The sequence below is a fragment of the Notothenia rossii genome (assembly GCF_949606895.1).
Source record: "Notothenia rossii genome assembly, contig: scaffold_120, whole genome shotgun sequence".
Lineage (NCBI taxonomy): Eukaryota > Metazoa > Chordata > Actinopteri > Perciformes > Nototheniidae > Notothenia > Notothenia rossii.
Genome location: NW_027639886.1, coordinates 48,502 through 70,768, shown reverse-complemented (window position 1 = coordinate 70,768; position 22,267 = coordinate 48,502). Strand labels below are relative to the sequence as shown.

At 41.2% G+C, this 22,267-nt stretch overlaps 2 protein-coding genes and 1 long non-coding RNA gene across 4 annotated transcripts; all 3 read right to left on the bottom strand.

Annotated features, from left to right (window-relative positions):
- Positions 1-3,109: 3,109 nt before the first annotated feature.
- LOC307027294 lies at positions 3,110-4,391 on the bottom strand. The gene is made up of 3 exons (XR_013804589.1): positions 4,292-4,391; positions 3,550-3,621; positions 3,110-3,177 (listed from the first exon to the last, which is right to left on the bottom strand). It is a non-coding gene; the product is annotated as an uncharacterized lncRNA (long non-coding RNA).
- Positions 4,392-4,738: 347 nt separating this feature from the next.
- On the bottom strand, positions 4,739-8,789 carry LOC307027297 (arylamine N-acetyltransferase, pineal gland isozyme NAT-10-like). Its single transcript, XM_079695519.1, has 2 exons — positions 8,536-8,789; positions 4,739-7,139 (listed from the first exon to the last, which is right to left on the bottom strand). The coding sequence occupies exon 2, from the start codon at positions 7,132-7,134 to the stop codon at positions 6,262-6,264; it is 873 nt and encodes a 290-aa protein (XP_079551645.1). The 5' UTR covers positions 7,135-7,139; positions 8,536-8,789; the 3' UTR covers positions 4,739-6,261.
- A 366-nt stretch (positions 8,790-9,155) lies between these two features.
- On the bottom strand, positions 9,156-17,582 carry LOC307027295 (arylamine N-acetyltransferase, pineal gland isozyme NAT-10-like). Of its 2 annotated transcripts, none has more exons than XM_079695516.1 (2): positions 17,473-17,582; positions 9,156-13,792 (listed from the first exon to the last, which is right to left on the bottom strand). In XM_079695516.1, exon 2 carries the CDS (start codon positions 13,785-13,787, stop codon positions 12,915-12,917), a length of 873 nt encoding a protein of 290 aa, XP_079551642.1. In that variant the 5' UTR covers positions 13,788-13,792; positions 17,473-17,582; the 3' UTR covers positions 9,156-12,914. The 2 variants fall into 2 exon arrangements, with proteins under 2 accessions (XP_079551642.1, XP_079551641.1); XM_079695515.1 differs by having other exon boundaries at positions 17,318-17,561.
- Positions 17,583-22,267: the final 4,685 nt, after the last annotated feature.

Sequence of the window (22,267 nt, the reverse complement as noted above, 5' to 3'; positions counted from 1 at the left end):
AGTCCTCGAGAGGACTCTTAACTCAGTAAGACCTATTCACAAAGAATCTGAAAATGGCTGCGAGACGAAATGTTTTGGAGACAATGGAAGACTGTGAATTGATCAAGAGATATAGGCTAAATCGTGAGGGTATCAAACTTGTTGTGGAATTAGTGCGGGATGCAATAACATCCCCGACTAACAGGAATAACCCGATTAGTCCGGAAATAAAATGTTTGGCAACACTACGATATTTAGCAACAGGGAAAATGCAACTTTGCAATGCCGACGATTTAGGAATATCGCAACCATCAGTCAGCCGTGCCATAAACCAAACCATCAACGCGCTCTCTAGACCACATATCATCCAACAGTTTATCCGGTTTCCTTTGGACAATCAACAACTGCACAGGATCAAAGCCAACTTCATGGCAATTGCAGGTATGCCCGGTGTGGTCGGTGCTATTGACGGGACGCACATCAAAATAATTGCGCCATCAAAAGATAAGGACGTGTTCGTCAATAGAAAGAAAGTACATTCCATCAACACGCAGATTGTTTTCATTCATCATGATAGGGGGACTTGAACGGCGGTATGGGCTGTTATTGAAAGTGTTTAAGTGCTGGAAATATGCTCATTGGATAATAGTTTGCAGGGTGCTTTTAATTGCCTCCTTGATTTAATGCAATTTACGTATTTTTATTGTTTGCTCTCTCTCTTTAACGTGCATATACAACGTCATTATCGTGGTCTGCACAAACTTGTCATCATGCGTGTATTCTGCTAACTGCACTGTCCATAACTATTTGATAGGAATACATTTCTAGCCTAGGCTATTTCCTTGTTTTAGTGGGCTCGTTTGTGGGATGTTGCGGATGAGTTTCAGCGAGACCGCCTGCTCTGAACAACCAATCACCGTACTGACCGCTTCTAAAGCTCTCCAAAATCGAGGTTCTTTCCGGGCCAACAACTGGGCTGAGTATGCTAAACTAGTGAGAGAATTGCTGGCAACTACAACAAGATGAACATATTTAACCGTGATTTAATTGTAATACACGTTTCAAAATGATGCCGAAGTAACAACATACTGATACCGGTTAGTAAAAACCATGAATTAATGCTTTGACAAGTCTGCAGACAGACGGCAGGCGAAATCCTTTTAAAATGCGTGTTTTCTAAATGGAGCTTGGCTAAGCTAACGCAGTATACTCCGACCGTCTACACCAGGGGTCGGCAACCCCTGGCACGCGTGCCAGCATTGGCACGCGGCACCGTAACCAGTGGCACACTAGGAATAAGTGGAATAAGTGTGCAAAATATTTAAATTGTATTTTCGGATCCTGAACGAGACCGCCGCCAGAGCGCGTCTACCTGCAGAAGGAAGCCATGCACGCAATGCAGCCCCGCTCTCTTTAACCCCAGGTGACTTTCTGCCGCTTTCCTCCATGGTGCAGTGCTGATCGTTTCACCACAGAGGAAAGCACTTCACAAATTGCAGTAGGCCTACCCATAAGGAGCTGTACAAATGCCGCAGTTTTTGCGTGGCTGTGTCTTTAGTTGAAAGCCCAGTGGCGATCTGCTCATCGAAATAATATGCTACAAATTTGGGGCGTACTGGCCATCTGTGTGTTCTGTTGAACTTTCCTGTCGGCTCCCAGACCGTAGTCGAGGAGGGCAGAAGCAGCAAGCTTCAGGTTCAATAATCCACTTTAGCTTAAATGACTGGAGAGAGGCGAGCTCTTCTTGGGAGGCCGTTGCATTTATTTAGCTGTTCTTCTGTTTCACAAAATACATCACAGACCTCTGTTTTTCTGCTTCCTCGTTTCACTTCCAGAAAACATACAGACGTTCCCTCACTGTCGCTCTGCCAACCACACACACACATGCACAAGCAATACCCCTCTCTCTCTCTCTCTTAAAAGGGACAGCGATCCCATCTCACTCTGCATGACCCTAATATCATAACATGTGTGTTCTGGAGAATCACAGAACGGACGATTGTCCTGAGTATTATGCCGTTTAAACCAATTATTTAAATGTGGTAAATGTGTAAGTTTCGTTGACAGGTCCACACACTGCTTCCCCGCAGCGAGGCTCCCCCCCACCCCGTTGATAATTCTAGATCGTCGGCACGCTGATAACAATTTTTTTTTTTTTTTAAATGGCACTTCATATCAAAAAGGTTGCCGACCCCTGGTCTACACTCACAACAACGGCCTACAGACATAAATAAACCAGCGACTGTATTCTCCATGACAGACGGTCTGTGGTTTGTACTTGTTTAACTTCTGTCTAGTTTCTGAACAGATATGAGGAGCTGTGAGCTCTGAGTGCTAACAGCTGATGTTGGTTTTGTGTGTCTCATTGAAGATGACGTCACGGCGCCTACACTGCTTTACTATAGTTACTGCCCCAGTTCCTAAACTGTAATGGAAATGCAGCATAAAGTGAGCCTGGCCTAACAAGGCCTAACTATACCGTACTAAGCCGAGCGAGGCCCTGCAGTGGAAATGCGCCATAAGTGAGTCTAAGATTTAAGAGATTAAGATTTCAACCTGAATCCTATCATCCAATGTGGGAAGTTATAGCAGAAAACATTCCCCTGCATTCTGTTTCTTGAGCTTTTCCGCATAGTAACTCTACTGAGAGCTTACTTGCAGTACAGTATGTCCTCATGTGTCATCAGACTGCGTTTAAGGCAGGAAGAGGCATCTCCAAATTCATTGGAGCAACATACTGTACGAATGAAGCAAGCTGATCCTCGATGATGAAGAGCAAAATGTGCTTTAAAAACACACCATTTGACCAAATACATGATGGTGCTAAACCTCAAACTCTTTGATACTTTCAGTAGACATTGACTCTACTTTCTTTGTTGTCTGACATTTAGATTAACCTCATTTATTTATTGCTGATGTGTAATCCACAGCTGCAGAAACAATAGTCAACTGATGATTACATGTTTAGTCTCAATTCTTTACTTCCTATATAAGAAATACAAAAAGCTATAATGCTGTAAGCTGAATAGTTCAATAATAAAAGCATAAATGTATATTTACGATGGGTCTTAACTTCAAGCCATAAATATAGATATACACTTTTATTTTGTCCACTGATACATACCTTCTGTGTGTCTGGGTCTATTAACCAGTTCCACGCCCCAGTAGCCGTACACACCGACACTACTATCAAAATCACTGAAACAAGACAAGAGAACGTTTTTAAATAAATTAGAAAATACTTGGTTTTTGTCAAGTATTTCGTTCAAACAGGCTTATGCAAAAATAGGCTTAAAACGTGGTTATTTCATGTAGACTATTTATTTATGAGGTACCAGACAACATACTATAGTGTGATATAAATAATTATTGACATAACTAATTAGCATTTTTAAGATTTTTTCCAAATCACCCAGCCTTATCCACATCAAGTTGTATGTTTGTTTACTTGTCATTGGTGCCTTCACATTCATTGTAATGGAAAACAAGGTTTTGGCAAAGAACATATAAGCGTAAGGTTTACTAAATAATAGATGTTGATGAATAAAAGGTATGAGGTGAGTTACTTACTTCTCCACCTGCCTGTTGCAGGTTGCAAACAGGAGACATACTCTGTCAATCTCCTCTCAAAGGCCTTCAGGTCTGAAAAGAAAGTGGAAACAATGAATGAAAAACATAGTATTTCGAAATAAAATCATGGCTGTATGGCACGCGAAAACAACTTATTTCAGTCATGTGACATACTGAATGTCAGCCTCAACTTTAAAGCTCGATTTGTTTCACTTTCAGTGGTGTAAAGTAAATATGTACACTTACTCAAGTACTGTACGTAACATTTTCTACCTTGTACTTCTAACTCACAACAATTCAGAGGTTAAACATGTACTTGTATTCCAAAACATTTATTTAATACCTTTAGATACTTGTGAAATATAAACAACACTTTAGTTACACCTGGAGTAAGTTCACAAGACACCCTTTTACTTTTACTCAAGTACAAGATCTGAGTACTTCCCACTTCTGCATGTCAAATCCACGCTAAACTTGAGCTAATACAGGAGCATAACGTGACAAAATAAGACTGTTAAAGATCCAAAACGTTATTTACTGTTGTTACACTTCCTGTTGGTGAAACCTAGCTGTTCATAAAGCTACATCTCGATTAATAGAAGCTAACAGTCTGAATAACAGAACATGTGTTAGCTAACGTTAACACCAATACAAACAGCTGCTATTGGTTGAGCTAGCAAACATGCTAGGTGTCGTAAGAAGACTAGTTAGCTAACTCAACGTTACATCTAACTTTGTATACCGTTCTTAAGACGTTTGCTTTGGGTTTTTTCGCTATGAGGTTAAACCTAATCGGCAGCCATTTAAAAATGTGATTTAGTTTTTGTCTTGGTTACCTTCGGCCTGTTCCAAGGAGTTCATATCTGAGCCTTTAGTCCCAGCAGCCTGCTGTTGGCTGCACCGCTGCTTCCCCCTCAGCTGAACGACAGGCCACGTAAGCCAATCAGCGTTTGCTGTGCGTGCTCAGCTCTAATTTGATTGGTGTAAGTCAAATAAAGGGCGGGACAAGAAGCGGAAGTCCCGCCTCCTGCCCTCTGGTCCAATTGGCCTTCAATAGTCAACAAATATATATGTCTATTCATTATACGCTAAAAAATTACAAATCAAATTGAAGAGAAAATCAAATATATAATTATTACAAGTGTATGTATACAGCACATTTCAAATACAAGGCGATACAAACTGAAAACAAACTGAAACAAGCTTTAATAGAATTATAACACAAGTACAAGAATATAAGATAGAATGCAGTATCAAAAATCAATAGTTATTTGATTATAAAAAGCAGCTGCAAAAAGAGAAGTGCAGGGTCCCAGATCTCACACTTACTCCATCATCAGAATAACATCTCAGTCTTTCCTGATGTAATGTGTTAGCCATTTACTTATAAACAATAAAGCATAAATGGTTACAGAGTCCACATAAACGCAGGACCTTTGGAAAGTATAGAGGGATTTTTTTCATGATAGGATTTAATGAATTGCTTCATGGAGTTTAGAGATAAAAATGTTGAGCGGTTTTCTAAAAAAGGTGTCAGGTTTGCCTACAAGAATACGTCATCACATGTCATTTGTTAGACACTTTTATCCAAAGCGACTTACATACATTCAGTACTGTGGACAATCCCCACTGGAACAATTTGGGGTGAAGTGTCTTTCCCAAGGACACAACAACATGCTGACTGCAGTGGGACTCTAACTTGCTACCCCCTGATTCAAAGTCCAGCACACTATCCACTTAGCCACAGCCTCCCTATTCATCACTACACCTCTCTATTCAAAGTGCTTTGTAGAAAACTTTTAGGTATAAACATATAGTGTAACCGGTATTATTTAGTACATTGGTACACTAAAAGCTGAGCTATCCACATTTTTAGGAGAGTTTGGGAACACAATATGTGTATCTTAGAGCAGTGGTTCTCAACCGGTGGGTCGTTTCGAGTGGGTCGCAGATGTGTGTGAAGATTTTTTTTTTTTTAATTCTTCTTCTTTTTTTTGGGAAAAAAGTCAAACTATTATTTTTTTGAAGGCCCGATTTTCTAACGCTGTGCATGCAGTAGGCGTTGGACTGGAAGTAACGGAGACCATAAACGGTTTTGAAAACCTCTGTCACGTAATGATTATCTTCTCAATAAAACATCTTTGCTGATGTTTTTTCAGACCCCCGGTTTGATGATTGACAGGTCACAGAACAATGGGAGCTATCTAACCTACCCACAATTTAAAGTAATTCACACAGACTATCTCCTCTTTACTCTTCTCTCTGTGTGGAGCAGCAAGTTCAGCTTCAGAACTAAGTGAAAAACAAACAATGGCATGAAATATTATTAATATTTCGGGTAGCAATAGATTTATTTATTTTCTTCTCAGAGTGTACCAGAATGCGCAGTTTATATGTTAGTGTTTCTAAAAATCTCCTGGGAGAGAATCCCCCCAGACCCCCCTGCTGGGGTTTGGTTTTCAGCATGTGGGCCTTTTTATGTTATACAGTTCAGCTTTGATTCCATCATGTCATTAAACCTTTTTTTAAAGAATACTTTAGTTCTGTGAAGGGATATAAGGGATATATGCACTGTACTTCACTTTAATTAATAATGTATGCTGAAAAGCGTATATATTACTGCACGATTTGAGTGTTTCAAAATTTCGGGTCGCGATTTATTGACAAAGGTAAAAGTGGGTCCCGAGGCCTGACCAGTTGAGAACCACTGTTTTAGAGTGTGTAGCAGGTTTTGTTGCTTACAATCTGCAGTTTCTTCTGCAGATTTAAATTGAACTTCTCCAGAAGAACTTGCTCTTTCTCCTCATCTTCTATGTTTCTCAGGTCGAAGACATCGACACCTTCCTCTGGTTTGAAGGTGACCTCGCTGTAGGTCCAGCCCACAAGCGCTCTGAATCCTGTCGCTGTTTGCAGAGACACGATGGATTTATTCATGAACAGCGATTTAGGATCTGTCTGAAGTGTGTTGTTTGCTTCGTAGAAATGCTCAACCTCTCGAGGCTCCAAGGTAAAGCAGTATATCGCCGTTGTCTCCTGCCTCTTCACAAGACTAGATTCAGCAAAGTCTGGATTGAGAACCTTGGTCTTTCTGCTCGTCTTCTCCAGAACCCACTTGTCCCCCTTGTCTAAGACTCGAAAGACGCCCGCCTCCTGATGCTGATCCTTTCCAGAGACGAGCTCCATGGGCTCCCAAATCTGGAAAGACACCCCAAAGGCCACATCTGCTATATAAGCCTTTCCATTGACGATGACCTTGTGGATGAGATGACTATCGGTGGGGTAGAATGTATTGGTTTGACTGTTGAAAACTCTGGAGGACAACCTGGTAGTTTCGTAACCCATTTCTCTCAGCACCCAGCCAAACAGGGAGTTGTTCTCGAAGCACCAGCCCCCCCGGCCGCTCCTCACTATCTTGTTGAACGTGAACTCCAGGTCCAGGATGTTCCGCTCTCCACAGTGCATGCTGAGGTTTTCAAAAGGAACGGACATGACGTGCTGTTTGTGGATCAGCTTCAGTGTTTCGAGATCCGGTTTATCAAAGGAGCCTTGAAGACCAATTCTTTTGAAGTATTCCTCCAAATTCATCGTGCCTGTAAGACACAGGATGGTTAATAATTACATATGGCCAACTTACACAGTTTTGCAAAATCAACATTAACTCAAATCTGTGCAGATTTATTGCAATTCTACAGCTAAAATGAAAAGCACATATGATGACCCTGGTAGAATGGTCTCTTTTATTCCCTTTATTGTACATGTGAGGGTCTATGTATGCTTTCTGTGTTTGACAATGTCACAAATAAATCATATATAAAAGCATGTATGTCGTTATGTATTCTTAAATAATGTCATAAACAGATACAATCATAGATAGATTTAAAATTGGGAAAATGTTTTGTTATGGCAGCAGCGGGTTTTCAAGGCATTGTACAAGAGTAAAACAAACAGTAAAATGTGCATATCAAGAGTAGAAAGATATCTATAGAGTTCCTACACAATATAGGCTACAGTATAAAGTCATATGTTACAATACACTATAATATACTTCATCTAGAAAAGAAACATATTATGCTATGCATTAGACAAGTGTGCAAAGAAGTTGCAGTTTTTTCATTACCATTGAACCCATAAGAACCCAGACCCATTTCTACTTTTGGGGAAATGAAGGGGAACGTCATTTAGACTAAATAGACCACCTAGAACACATTTCTGACATGAACCCCCCCCCCCCTAGTGTCAAATATCTCAAATGTGACATGTCACACTGGGCTTTAATGGTAAACATAACTCTTATTTATAACTGAATTAATGAGGATGATTTTTTGGTTTAAATTAGTTTGAACATTCTTTTAATTGAAGAATAAAGAATATATTAACCAAATATAATTGAATCAACTAAATTAACTGAGCAGATCATATTTCTAATTGTTTATAGGCCTATATGTCACTCCGGGTTTACGGTGAACGTTTAGGGTTAAAGTCCCGATGTTACATCAGTGTCACAGCGATGTTTGTCTCATTTGTTTCATATAAATTTGATCAAGACATGTTTCCACAACAGGTTGAATGTAATAAAGGACATGTTATGTAAGCATTTTAATTCTTAAATGGCTTGAATTTTACCTTTAGCAACAACAACAAAAAGCTTTTGAAATGTAGCTAGTTCGGTCACATGTGTTAGTCTGGCACATGGACATGTTGGTTGTCATGGGAACATAACATCACATGACCTGGACCATGACCCACCCAGCGCTATATAGATATAATCTATAATTAATAATAATCAGTCTGCGCTGGACCCACCATACTGTTCACTGTGTGTCACATGGGGACTTCATGAGATAAAATAAAGGCTAAAGCTGTATAAGGAACTTTCCAAAACATTTAAAGTTCATGTGACATCCGTGTCACGTTGGGTCCTTAATGATCATATATTACAAATGTGAAGTGAGTCTGACATTCTGCAGCAGGAAAAGTTTACCTTACCTTGGTGTGTGTTGAATGTTCAAACAATCAAAATGGTGTCTTTTGAGGAAGCACTGTGCCTTGCAGGAGCAACTTAAATTTATAAAGTTTTTCAGGGATTTTGAACTGGATGTCCTAAACAAAACGGTTCAACACATCGAGGATATCTTTGTGTTTTCTGGCTCAACTAACCGCGATCCCAGTGTAGGCGGTGCTGAGACGCTGTTATCAGGTCAGCCGTCAACCCAGAGAGCTCCTCTCAGTCAGGAATATGTGAGGGGCGGGGTTTGCTGCATTTGACCAATCACCAACCGAGCGTCATGTTTCAGAAATTAAGAGTGAACTAGTTAAACATTATACATCCATGAGATAAACACACAAAATACAGGCTGAGAGCCACACAGTTTGAAAGAACAAAATAAATCTTCGACTGGGTGAATGCATCATAAACAGATTTCAATTACAGTTATCTTTCAATCTAGCTTTTTATTCATAATGTATTTAAATATTGTTTAAGCTCTTGGGTAAAATGTAAAAAGAAATGTTGGAGTCAGGCCATTTTTTTTCTTATGAATATGAAATGTCCCTAAAAAATAAAATTAGCTGTACAAAAATAATGAAATCTGTGTCACAAAAACAAGTTCAGGCAGGCCTTCAATAGGCAACAAATATACATGTTTATTCATTATACACTAAAAAACGACAAATCAAATTGAATAGAAAATCAAATGTATACAATTATTACAAGTGTATGTATACAGCACATTTCAAATACAAGGCGATACAATCAAAGGGCTTTACATAAAACATTACAAAGCCTTGCGTTTCAGTCATTTAAAAGTCAAGTGAAAACAAACTGAAACAAGCTTTAATGGAATAATAACACAAGTACAAGAATAAAAGATAGAATGCAGTATAAAAAATCAATAGTTATTTCATTATGAAAAGCAGCTGCAAAAAGAGAAGTGCAGGGATCTTATCAAACACTCTATCATCAGAATAACATCTCAGTCTTTCCTGATGTAATGTGTTAGCCATTTACTTCAACAATAAAGTTTAAATGGGTACAGAGTCCACATAAACGCGGGACTTTTGGATAGTACATTGGGATTTTTTTCATGATAGGAGTCATTTAAGTTTATTTACGATATTGCTTCATGGAGTTTAGAGGTAAACATGTTGAGCTGTTTGTCAAAGATCTTATTTTCTGCAATACTAAAAACAAAATGGTCAGGTTTGCCTGCACAAATGTGTCATCACTGCACCTTTCTATTCAAAGTGCTTTACAGAAAACATTTAAGCATACAGATATAGAAAAAGGTAAGATTTAGTACATTGGTTCCCACTCTAAAAGCTGAGCTATCCACATTTTAGGAGAGTTTGGGAACAGAATATGTGTATTTCACACCTGACATCATGTCCAACTTCCGGCCCATCTCAAATCTCCCCTTTCTGTCAAAAAATACTTGAATGTGTCACTGCCTCCCACCTCAGCTCCAATGACCTTTTTGAACCATTTCAATCTGGTTCCCGATCGAAACAGCTCTTCTCAAAATCACAAACGACCTCCTCCTCTACTTTGACTCCGGCAACCTGAACATCCTCATCCCCCTCGACCTCACCGCAGCATTCGACACCATCAACCACACCATCCTGCTGTCCCTCCTCGAATCATCACTCAACACCACCGACACTGCACTCTCCTGGCTGAAATCCTACCTCACCCACAGATGTCAGCTTATCAACATCAACAACTGCACCTCCTCCACTGCTCCTCTGTCCCAAGGCGTCCTCCAGGGTTCGGTGCTTGGCCCCCTCCTCTTCATCCTCTATATCAGTGGTTCTCAACTGGTGGGTCGCGACCCTGTTTCGAGTGGGTCGCAGATGTGTGTGAAGAATATTTTTGGGAAAATTCTTCTTTTTTTAGTTGGAAAAAAGTCAAACTTTTATTTTGAAGGCCCGATTTTCTAACGATGTGCATGCAGCAGGCGTTGGACTGGAAGTACCGGAGACCATAAACGGTTTTGAAAACCTCTGTCACGTAGTGATCATCTTCTCAATACAACATCTTTGCTGATGTTTTTTCGAGTCTTCTGGCCAATCAGAATCAAGATTGTTGCCGGAAGGGAGAATAACTTTGAGGTAGAACTATTCTTTATACATCAATGGGTACAACTACAGATAAAAATGAACACATAATGAAATATGACCCCTGGTTTGATGATTGACAGGTCACAGAACAATGGGAGCTATCTAGACATCATTGGCCCCCCATCCCGTACCAAAACCATCCAGAATGTCAACTTCACCATTGACAGCAATACTCTATCTCTCCCCCCCCCTCACATCCGCAACCTCGGAGTCATCTTCGACAATCAGCTCAAATTCAATCACCACATCAATCACATCACCAGGACTGTCTTTTACCACCTCAAACACATTACCCGTCTCCGCCCATCACTCTCCTCCTCTGCTGCTGAAACCCTGATTCCTGCATTCATCACATCACGACTCGACTACTGCAATAGCATCCTCTATGGCATACCATCCAACCTCCTCAATAAACTCCAACATATCCAGAACTCTGCTGCCGCCTCCTCACCCACACCCGCTCCCAAGACCACATCACTCCCGTCCTCCAGAACCTCCACTGGCTCCCCGTCCGTCAAATAATCCACTTCAAAGTCCTCCTGATTACTCACAAAGCCCTCAACAACCAGGCCCCCCCCTACCTCACAGACCTGCTGTACCACCACACCCCTTCCCGCTGCCTCCACTCATCAGATAACAACCTCCTATCCATCCCCACCCGCATCAATCACCGGACCTGGGGGGACAGAGCCTTCTCCGTCGCTGCCCCCTCCCTCTGGAACTCACTCCCACAACCCATCAGAGACTGCACCGACCTCGCCACCTTCAAAACACTCACAAAAACTCACCTCTTCAATCTGGCTTTTAAAGAGCCTGTGCCAGCCTCCCAACAACTGTTGTGCAATGAAATAGTGGGCTACTAGTAATCTCGAACCGTCAGTTTAAAAAATAAGTTGTGATACCGTTCCGATAAATATCAATAATTTCGAAGATCGCGGGGGAATTCCTTCGACTCATTTTGAAGTTTTGGGGGAAGCCGGAAGTGACGTCAATGCGGGAACGCTTCACTGTGCGGCGAGAGAGCCAAACACGGACAGAGTGTGTTGTCATGCGTAGCAATGGTCAATTACTGAGTTTAGGCACGTTAATAACGTTTTAATGAAGTTGACTACAGTATATTCATATTTGTCAGTGCTTTCATGTCAATTCGGCAAACATAAACATATATGATCGTGGTGAAGATGATGATTAAATTAGGATTAAAAATCGGTAGTGAGAGCTGCTGAATTTCCTCCCGTCGGATGTGATATAAAAACAAATCGATTATTTTTGTAGTCGTAAACTCAAGTGGATTAAACTACATTTATTAGTGCTTTCATGTCAATTCGGCGAACATGATAGCCTACATTAAATGATTGTGAGGATGATGATTAACAATCGTTTGTTTGAGCCGGTCTGCATTTCCTGATGAAAAAACAAACCGATGCTTTTTGTAGTTGTAGTACACAAACATGGATTAAACGTGTGTTTTTTTTAACACAATGTTGGGGAAATTAATGGATAAAATGCACGGATTATTATTATTATTCCCACTCCGATCGGGACACAAGGTCCACCGTTTCCCCGCAGCGAGGCTCTCCCCGTTGACAGTTTACGTGGGCTTGGCTGGGTGTAGTCGCGGACTGGCCGGTACCGAAGCGGGCCGGTCGAGAGTCCCGGGCTGATTTTTAGTCCCAGTCCACCACTGGCTACATGACCGTATGATCGCCCATATTGACGCACCTAATTCCTAAACTTCTAACAGATACAACATAAACCGATCCTTCAGCCTCATATGAGCTCTCAGACACATTCAAAATTAAACTGTCATCGCTGTCTGAGCTTGCTGCTGTGTGCGCCATCGTGCGTTTACATGCAGATGCTGGGATCCTGAACGGTGCAGCTGGAGCGCTTGGCCCGCAATGACGTCACACATAATTTGGCGGGATTTGAAGAATCCCCAAGAAGATCCAGAAAATGGTCAACATTGAAGGGCAGATTAATGTATCAAAGTACAAATATCCAAAATCAGTTCAGTAACGGTTTTCAAGGGGACAATATTTACTCAAATTGATGGGTTGGGATGACGGGGGAAACTCGTGTCACAAGCTCTTTAATGTGTGATTGTTTTTGTATTGCTCTATTTTAAATTTGACTTTAACTATTTATATTTATTTGTTGTTCTTTTCTCTTCACTATATCTGTAAAGCGTCTTTGAGCACCTGTAAAAGCGCTAACAAAATAAATCTATTATTATTATTATTATCATTTCAGAGTGTGTACCATGTTTTGTTGCTTACAATCTGCAGTTCGTTCTGCAACTTTATATTGAACTTCTCCAGAAGAACTTGCTCTTTCTCCTCATCTTCTATGTTTCTCAGGTCGAAGACATCGACACCTTCCTCTGGTTTGAAGGTGACCTCGCTGTAGGTCCAGCCCAGAAGCGCTCTGAATCCTGTCGCTGTTTGCAGAGACACGATGGATTTATTCATGAACAGCGATTTAGGATCTGTCTGAAGTGTGTTGTTTGCTTCGTAGAAATGCTCAACCTCTCGAGGCTCCAAGGTAAAGCAATATATCGTCCTCGTCTCCTGCCTCTTCACAAGACTAGAATCAGCAAAGTCTGGATTGAGAACCTTGGTCTTTCTGCTCGTCTTCTCCAGAACCCACTTGTCCCCCTTGTCTAAGAATCGAAAGACGCCCGCCTCCTGATGCTGATCCTTTCCAGAGACGAGCTCCATGGGCTCCCAAATCTGGAAAGACACCCCAAAGGCCACATCGGCTATATAAGCCTTTCCATCGACGACGACCTTGTGGATGAGATGACTATCAATGGGGGAAAATTCATTTGTGCTACTGTTAAAAACTCTGGAGGACAACCTGGTAGTTTCATAACCCATTTCTCTCAGCACCCAGCCAAACAGGGAGTTGTTCTCGAGGCACCAGCCCCCCCGGCCGCTCCTCACTATCTTGTTGAACGTGAACTCCAGGTCCAGGATGTGCCGCTCTCCACAGTGCATGCTGAGGTTTTCAAAAGGAACGGACATGACGTGCTGTTTGTGGATCAGCTTCAGTGTTTCGAGATCCGGTTTATCAAAGGAGCCTTGAAGACCAATTCTTTTGAAGTATTCCTCCAATTTCATCGTGCCTGTAAGACACAGGATGGTTAATAATACAACCCGATATCACGGCAAGACGTGAACATGTGATGATTTACCATGCTGGGAGACGTGAAGAAGTCACGATTTCGTCCCTTCAAAAGTGACAGTTACACGGTATTGTTAACCCATGTTAACCAGTGGAGAAATAACCGGAAATGCCAACCCAGTCTCACAAAAAAACGTGTAATAACTACGCTGGTCCACAACGTAGGACGTAGTATTTTTACAAAAACGCCTCTGAAATTGTAAGATCCCTACGTTTTTTTTCACCATTCATTCCAACGGTGATCTGTGGTCACGTGATTTTCACATTTCTCCCTGCAGAAAAAAAAAACATGGCCGAACTTCGTTTTATTCTCGGTGTAAAATGCCTATTTTAAAGTTAGTTTGGCCATTAAAATGCGTTTGGATGTCATTTGATGCGAGAAATATGAGTTGTTATTTCAGATTATGTGTGCAGTGGATGTACATGATCTTTAGTTTGCTAGTTATTATGAAGATTACTTCAGGAAATTGTGTCTATACAACGTTTTCATTGTTACCAAGGTGGTTGCTAGGGACGCTGCTATCGATATTATTTCTGTTATGTTGTGTAAAATGGTGTTATCTTTATTGCTACCCCCTTCCCCGTCAATGTTGGTCCGCAGCGCAAACGTATTAGTTTAACAAAATCCGCAATTGTGGCATAGTGTGGTGCCGAGAGATGGGAGTCGGAGGCGGGGTATCAAAGGTACAAGCTAGACTTTTATTTAGCATCTCAAAAACAGACCGGCGGAGACAGAAAGTCCGGCTCACTAAAATGTCCGTGCAGAACAATACCCTAACCCATAGATCCGTGGGTGAATAATGTCAATCACCATAATAGATACGTTATTTTCCCCTGTGCAATTCTCAATTTACTCAACAATAACACATAATTATCCTTGTGTTTATTTATTTGTTTGATTAATAAACACAAGTTGGAGTCCGTCAGGACCGAGGGTCGGAGCAGCTCATTTGCTTTACAGAATATTATACACGGAAGTCAGATTTCACATCACATAAACACTAAATCCCAGAATGCATTGCGGCTAAACCATCCAATCACCGAGCTGAGGATCTTGCCTACGTCTGTTTCCGGTTTAGTTTATCACCGATGTATTTTGTTATACACACAAATTCACATTTACATTTTAATTTGCATTAAAGTATTTCGTGAGGCCTTCTAACATGTTTTTAAATATAACTACCGTTGTAGTTGAAGAATTTGTAAATTAACATGAACCGAGGCTGTTGCCTGGCAACTCAATCGCACAACGTCACGTCCGTTAATTCCACATCCACACGCATGGATTATCATCGATTTAATACATTAATGTAGCCTTTGTTTCTGCTAAAACAGGTATCGACCAGCTGGAGAAACAAGAAAATCGGCGTAATCGAGTGTGACTATTAAAAAATAAATCATTACGTCGGGATAGCATTTGCTTGGCATTTGCGGTTATTTCTCCACTGGTTAACAATACCGTGTAACTGTCACGTTTGAAGGGACGAAATCGTGACATCTTCACATCTCCCAGCATGGTAAATCGTTACATGTTCACGTCTTGCCATGATACCGGGTTGTAATAATAACATATGGCCAACTTACACAGTTTTGCAAAGTCAACATTAACTCAAATCTGTGCATTTAATGCAGTGTTTCTCAAAGTGGGGGGGGGCGCAGAGGCATGACAGGGGGGGAGCGAGAGACCAGGAGGAAAAATGGTTTTGAAATAAAAATCGAAAAAAATATAATTAAAAAAGTTATTGATTCGAAAATAATATGATACTGTACAGTACAAGTACGTCTGGGTCTCTGTGTTTCATTCAAGCTCGGCTCTGTGTGTGTGTGGAACGAACCATCTTGTGTGCGTGCTAGCGTGCTAGCGTGCTAGCGGACGGGTCTCAAACGTTTTGGTCACGATTAATGTAAACAATTATTTCCGAGGCACAAGTTGAATGATCAACTTGTGCCTCGGAAATAATTGTTTACATTAATTAACTATAATGATATAGTTATAACAAAAAGAGAATAGGCCTAAATGAAAAACAGGTATAATACTATATGATAGTAAAAAAAGAATAAAGTTTAAAAGGGGAGTGATTTGTAAAATATCCATAAAGAAATAGTAAATCTATTTAAAGTTCTGTTTCATATGGGTGTTGAGAGATGTATACATAGATCTCTTAATTTTGCTCTCAAAGTGCAGCAGATTGATGCTTTTAACTTCAATATTAAAAAAAAAAATCTTCCCGGGCGAGCTTGCCCCCGGACCCCACTAGAGGATGTTAGGTCCACTCCCCACTTATAAAAATAGCAAGTTACCCCTGCTTACACCTATATGCTGTGAGCTGATTATCCAGCCTTCATTGTAACAGTCGCGGGTACACTGTGTATATGCGTGGGGATTGTTGCAGTAGAATATTCCACTGTAGCGACCGGTACATTAATGGGAAACCCTAAATGTTTGAGCACCCTCATGAAACGTCAAGCTACCCCACAGCGCCCCCAAAAGAAATCTCTGGCGCCGCTCATTGCAGCCACTAATTCTGTGATAAGACACACTTTTCTGCCAAATATCAGCATTTTCTTTCTTTTCATGTTTTTGCACAGATTGCAAAGTATTATAACCTTTTGTTCTCAAAGGGATTGCACAGCTGTATTATGTTTTGATATTTTTTACCACACAGACTTATGGAGCATTGTTTTATTATCACTGTTCTAGCAAAGGAATGCTCACGTTCATATTGATGTATTTTAATAAATGTTAACTTGACTATTTGTGTTGGGGGGGCCAGACTTTTTTTTTCTCCAAAGGGGGGGCCTGACAGAAAAAGTTTGAGAACCACTGACTTAATGCAATTCTACAGCTAAAATGAAAAGCAAGTATGATAACCCTGGTATATGGTCTCTTTTACTCCCTTTATTGTACATGTGAGGGTCTATGTATGTAAGCTCTCTGTGTTTGACAATGTCACAAATAAATCTTATATAAAAGCATGTATGTAGTTATGTATTCTTAAATTATGTCATGAACAGATACAATCATAGATTTGTGGCAGCAGCAGGTTTTCAAGGCATATACATGAGTAAAACAAACAGTAAAATATGGATACCAAGAGTAGAAAAATATCTATAGAGTTCCTAGAATACACAATATACAGTATAAAGTAATATTACATTACATTACATTTAGCTGACACTTTTATCCAAAGCGACTTACAATAAGTGCGTTCGACCAACAAAGTACAAACTTGAAGAAAACAGAATCATATAAGTACATCAGGTTTCATAGAGCTAAAATATTTCAAGTGCTACTCAACTGGCTTTAGATAAGCTATGCTACAATACAACATAGTATGCTATACATTAGAAAAGTATGCAAAGAAGTTGCAGTTATTTTTATTAACATTTAAAATGATCATATATTACAAATATGAAGTGTAAGAGTCTGACGTTCTGCAGCAGGAAATATGCAGGAAATGTTTACCTTATTTTGGTGTGTGTTGAATGCTCAAACGATCAAAATGGTGTCTTGTGAGAAAGCACTGTGCCTTACAGGAGCAACTTAAGACAGTTCGTTAAAGTTAGAACGTTTTTAAGGGATTCTGAACTGGATTTCCTAAACAAAACGGTTCAACATACCCAGGATATCTTTGTGTTTTCTGGCTCAACTAACCGCGATCCCACTGTAGGCGGTGCTGAGACGCTGTTATCAGGTCAGCCCAGAGAACTCCTCTCAGTCTGGATGCGAGGGGCGGGGCTTCAGCATTTGACCAATCACCAACCGAGCGTCATGTTTCAGAAATGAAGAGTGAACTATAACAACAAATACGAAGAAGTTCAACATTATACAACACACACACACACACACACACACACACACACACACACACACACACACACACACACACACACACACACACACACACACACACACACACACACACACACACACACACACACACACACACACACACACACACACACACACACACACACACACACACACACACACACACACACACACCTTTCAATCTAGAGCAGGGGTCTTCAACGTTTTTCAGGCCAGGGACCCCCAAACTGATCGAGAGCTGGAGCAGGGACCCCCCTACTATATGTATGGCATACAATTGTGTTTAATATTAAATGGGGCCTAGTGCCGTGTATAAACATAGCTACTCTGTTATTGTACATTCAATACTAAGCTATTCAAATAATACACAGGTTAATATATTCATGTCTTTATTTTAAACATGTGCAAGGTACAGGGTGGCCGTGCCACTGCCATTGATAAACAGACATCTTGCACACAACACTGAGCTATTAAAATAATTCACAGATTTTAACTTTAAACATACATGTAGAAGGGACCGTGAATCCTCAAACCATCTGTGGATGGCACACGTCAACCCACATTAGTTGTTGTTGTAATGGGCAAAAGGCTCATCATAGCTTTTCCTGCCAATTGCGGAAAGTCTTTCTGGCAAGAGATCCAGAACTGGGTGAGTGGTTTTGTGTCCTATATGTGTCTGAACGTACTGTCTGTGGATAGTTCGATTAGCTGATCCTCCTCTGTCACTATCAGGCGTGTGCCGTCTTCTGCGTTGTCTGTGAATCGAAACAGTGTCCATGTCTTGTCCCTGCGCCAGGAGTCAGCAGAAAAGTAGTGCCCAAATTGTCCCTCAAGCGCCTCCAAATGTGCAAGAATTGTGCGTGTTACGGGGGGCGAGAGCACAGCAGAGTCTCCCAGCTCATCCAATGATGGAAACGTGGAAAATATTTCCTCCCCGATGCGCTCCCTCCATCTTTAGATTTTTTTTAGAAAGCCTTCCATTTTGTCATACAGATGAATGGCATGTGTATTGGGGCTTTGCATTGAACTGTTCAGTTTGTTAAGCTCAGCGAAAACATCAGCAAGATAGGCAAGTTTGGTGACCCAAACATTGTCACTGAAAAGTGCAGCCAGCTCTGTGCGCTTTTGGAGAAGTAAAAACTCCCGAATAGACTTGCGCAATTCCAACACACGTGACAACACTGTTCCACGTGAAAGCCATCGAACCTCGGAATGGTACAGTAGTGCAGTGTGTTCTTCTCCCTCAGCAGCACAGAGATTAGAGAAGAGAAGCGTTTGCAATGCGCTCTTCTTGACTAGATTGACTACTTTCACTACCGAGTCCATGACATCTGCCAATTCAGCGCTCATATCTTTGGCAACAAGTGACTCCCTGTGTAGCATGCAGTGCGTCCAAATCACTTGCGGGGACACATCCCTTACAAGCGCGATTAGTCCACTTTTTAAACCAGCCATGGCTCTTGCACCGTCAGTGCCCAGCACAATACATTTTGTCCACGGAATGTCATTTTCTCTGAAAAAAATATCAATCACTGCGTTTAGGGAGGCACTTACAAAACAAAAATTCCTCCTGCATTTCCTTATCCTCGACAAAGCGCAGAAACGCCAGAAGCTGGGCGTCCTTAGACACATCTGTTGACTCGTCTAATTGTAATGCAAATGCATCTGCCAACCTCAGCTTCTCTATCAGTTGCACCCTCACATCAGATGCCATGTCGTCTATACGGCGAGCTATGGTTGTGTCCGACACTGGAATGGTTTTCAGTTTGTTAATGTCAATATCATTCCCATACATTGTTTTACACATATCGGTTGCTGAAGGCAATATTAAATCCTCTGCAAGTGTGTATGGCTGTTTCTTCTGGGCAATCCGAAGAGCAATTTGATAAGAGCATTTCAAAGCTTGCTCACCAACTTTGGCTGATTTTCTGATCAATATCTGTTGACCTAGGAGGGATTCGAGGCTAGCTTGGAAGTATTCAACAGGTTTGTCTTTTAAGTGGCTGTGTGTTGTCTCCAAGTGATGCTGCAGCTTTGATGGCTTCATAGATTCATTTGAAAGAACAGTAGAGCAAATGACACACATTGGAAATTCAATGCCATCTGTCTCCTTAAAGGTAAAACCAAACTTCAGATAATTATCTGCATATTTTCAGGTCTTCTCTCGTTTGCGCTTACCCTTATTAGCTGCTACATCAGCAGCAGGTTCCGCCTCGCCACTTGCATGTTCACTGGTGGTTTCTGAGGTGGATGGTATCTCTCTTGTGCTTGTGGATTTTTTTGGTCGAGTTACAAAACGATCCATTTTTATATATTGTTGGGGCAGAACCTCTGCTCCGCGCGTTCCTCTATGAGTTTGTTTTAAAAGAAGGAAAAGTCAAAGCAGCCAGGATAAGGGTTAAACAATAATCTGTTTAATGGTAAAAACATACAATACATCACCCAATCTCCGATTCACCTAATCACGAAGCACTCTGCAGAGTACTCCGGGCTCAGGTTCTACCACCGTGTGATATACGTACCACGACAGCCAGTCAGAAACAAGAGCGCCGATCTTCAAAATGATCACAACATTTATACACAGGTGGGGAGGAGTTTTGTCGCTTGCTCTTCCCTAGCTATTTGTTATTGGTGAGTTCACTTCTGAACGAGCTAGCCAGTGAGTTGGCAGTGTTCCATTGGTCGGTTTCACTTCTGGGCGGGACCCAGACAGTGAGTCAGCAGTTTGTCGATTCCATCTGTTTCGCTCCTGTGCGTGTGCGTGTGCGTGTGCGTGTGTGTGTGTGTGTGTGTGTGTGTGTGTGTGTGTGTGTGTGCGTGTGTGTGTGTGTTTCTGTCCCTCTGCCCTCAGGCAGTCCCCAAATCAATGATCTGGAGTCATGACAGAGGACTCTTTGACAGGACACATACTCATTCCCCCTAAACATCTTCAACACACACACACATCCTATCATGTATCTTATCACACAACAGTCACCTGTTTTTCTTTATGAAAGCCATATTTGTAAATATCCAAACGCCATCGTCCTATGACAGTCACCGAATCAATCAACCAACATAATTACCATAGGAAAAGGAGGAGAGCTGACACTGCAGCAAATCAACGTGTTACTTCTGAAACTCCAGAACAAGAATGCAGCATGGATCCAGAACAAGAATGCAGCATGGATCATTGTCCTGGTATGAATATATTTATGAATATATGAATATATCATCTTACAATTAACTGATTGATTGTCAGGGTTCCCACCCTCACTGAAAGAGTCAGTGTGCTCCTAGTGTGTGTGTGCTCCTGCCAGGCCCACTGCTCCAATTGCTATGCATGTCTGTGTGTGACGTGTACACTGGCCCCTGGATGGGTCAAATGCAGAGGAAAGATCTCCCCCTGGGATCGATAATGTATCTTCTCTTCTGTCATGGAAAAGTTTTGAAAATTCATTGGTAAAAATGTGTGAGAACCCCTGAATTGTGAACTTGTTTGCATTGGTTGCAGCACATGCTAATTTTTCACTTTTCTATATTAAAGCTGAAGAGGATATCCCAGTTCCAAAGAGAGAATACGATGATCTGAACCTGAGATACAGTCAACTTCAGGAGGAATATGTCAACCTGCGACATGAGTTTGACACACTACGAGCAGAAAATGTAAAGCTGAAAGAGGAGCTGCAAAAATCTACATTCTCCTACACCACTGTTAAGTGCAATATTGGACAATTGATTTTTCTCACAGGACTGACCTCTGTGGTCTTTGAGTGGTTGATTACAAAAATGATGGGCAGCGTAGAAAGAATTCACAACAAACTTACAGTAGAGGACCACCTATTGATTATATTGATGAAATGAAGGTTGGGCCTATGTAATACTGACTTGGCTTATAGATTCCAGGTATCAAAAACCACCTTATCAAATATTTTGCGGAGCTGGGTCCCTGCTATGGCCTTGGTCCTCAAGCCACTCATTAAATGGCCAAGTAAGGGTGCAGTACTTAAAAATATGCCAAAAACATTCAAGCGCAACTTTAGAAGATGCCGGTGCATAATAGATTGCACAGAAATGTTTATAGCTAGACCCAGTAATCTGACTTCCAGGGCCCAGACATGGTCAAACTATAAACACAACAACACCATTAAATATTTGATCGGCATCACTCCAGCTGGTGCAATTTCCTTTCTGTCTCCTGGGTGGGGTGGACGGGTTTCAGACAAGCAGATCACTAAGGAGTCAGGTTTCCTCAAACTTTTGGAGCCTAGGGATGAGGTTTTAGGAGACAGAGGATTTCTCATCAGAGATGAGCTTGCGGCCTATGGTGCAACCCTTCGTATCCCTCATTTCACAAAAGGAAAGAAGCAGCTTTCTGCACAGGAAGTGGACACATCTAGACAACTTTCTCGTGTGAGGATCCATGTAGAGCGAGTTATTGGTCGGTGGAAAAACTTTGAAGATTTTACAAACAGTTATTCCTTTGTCGCAGGTTGACATACTAGATGATGTTGTTATTGTATGTGGTGCCCTCACAAACCTCTGTAAGAGTGTTGTTCCCAAATGAGTTACACATAACCATGTATGACTTATAAAGTGATTTTA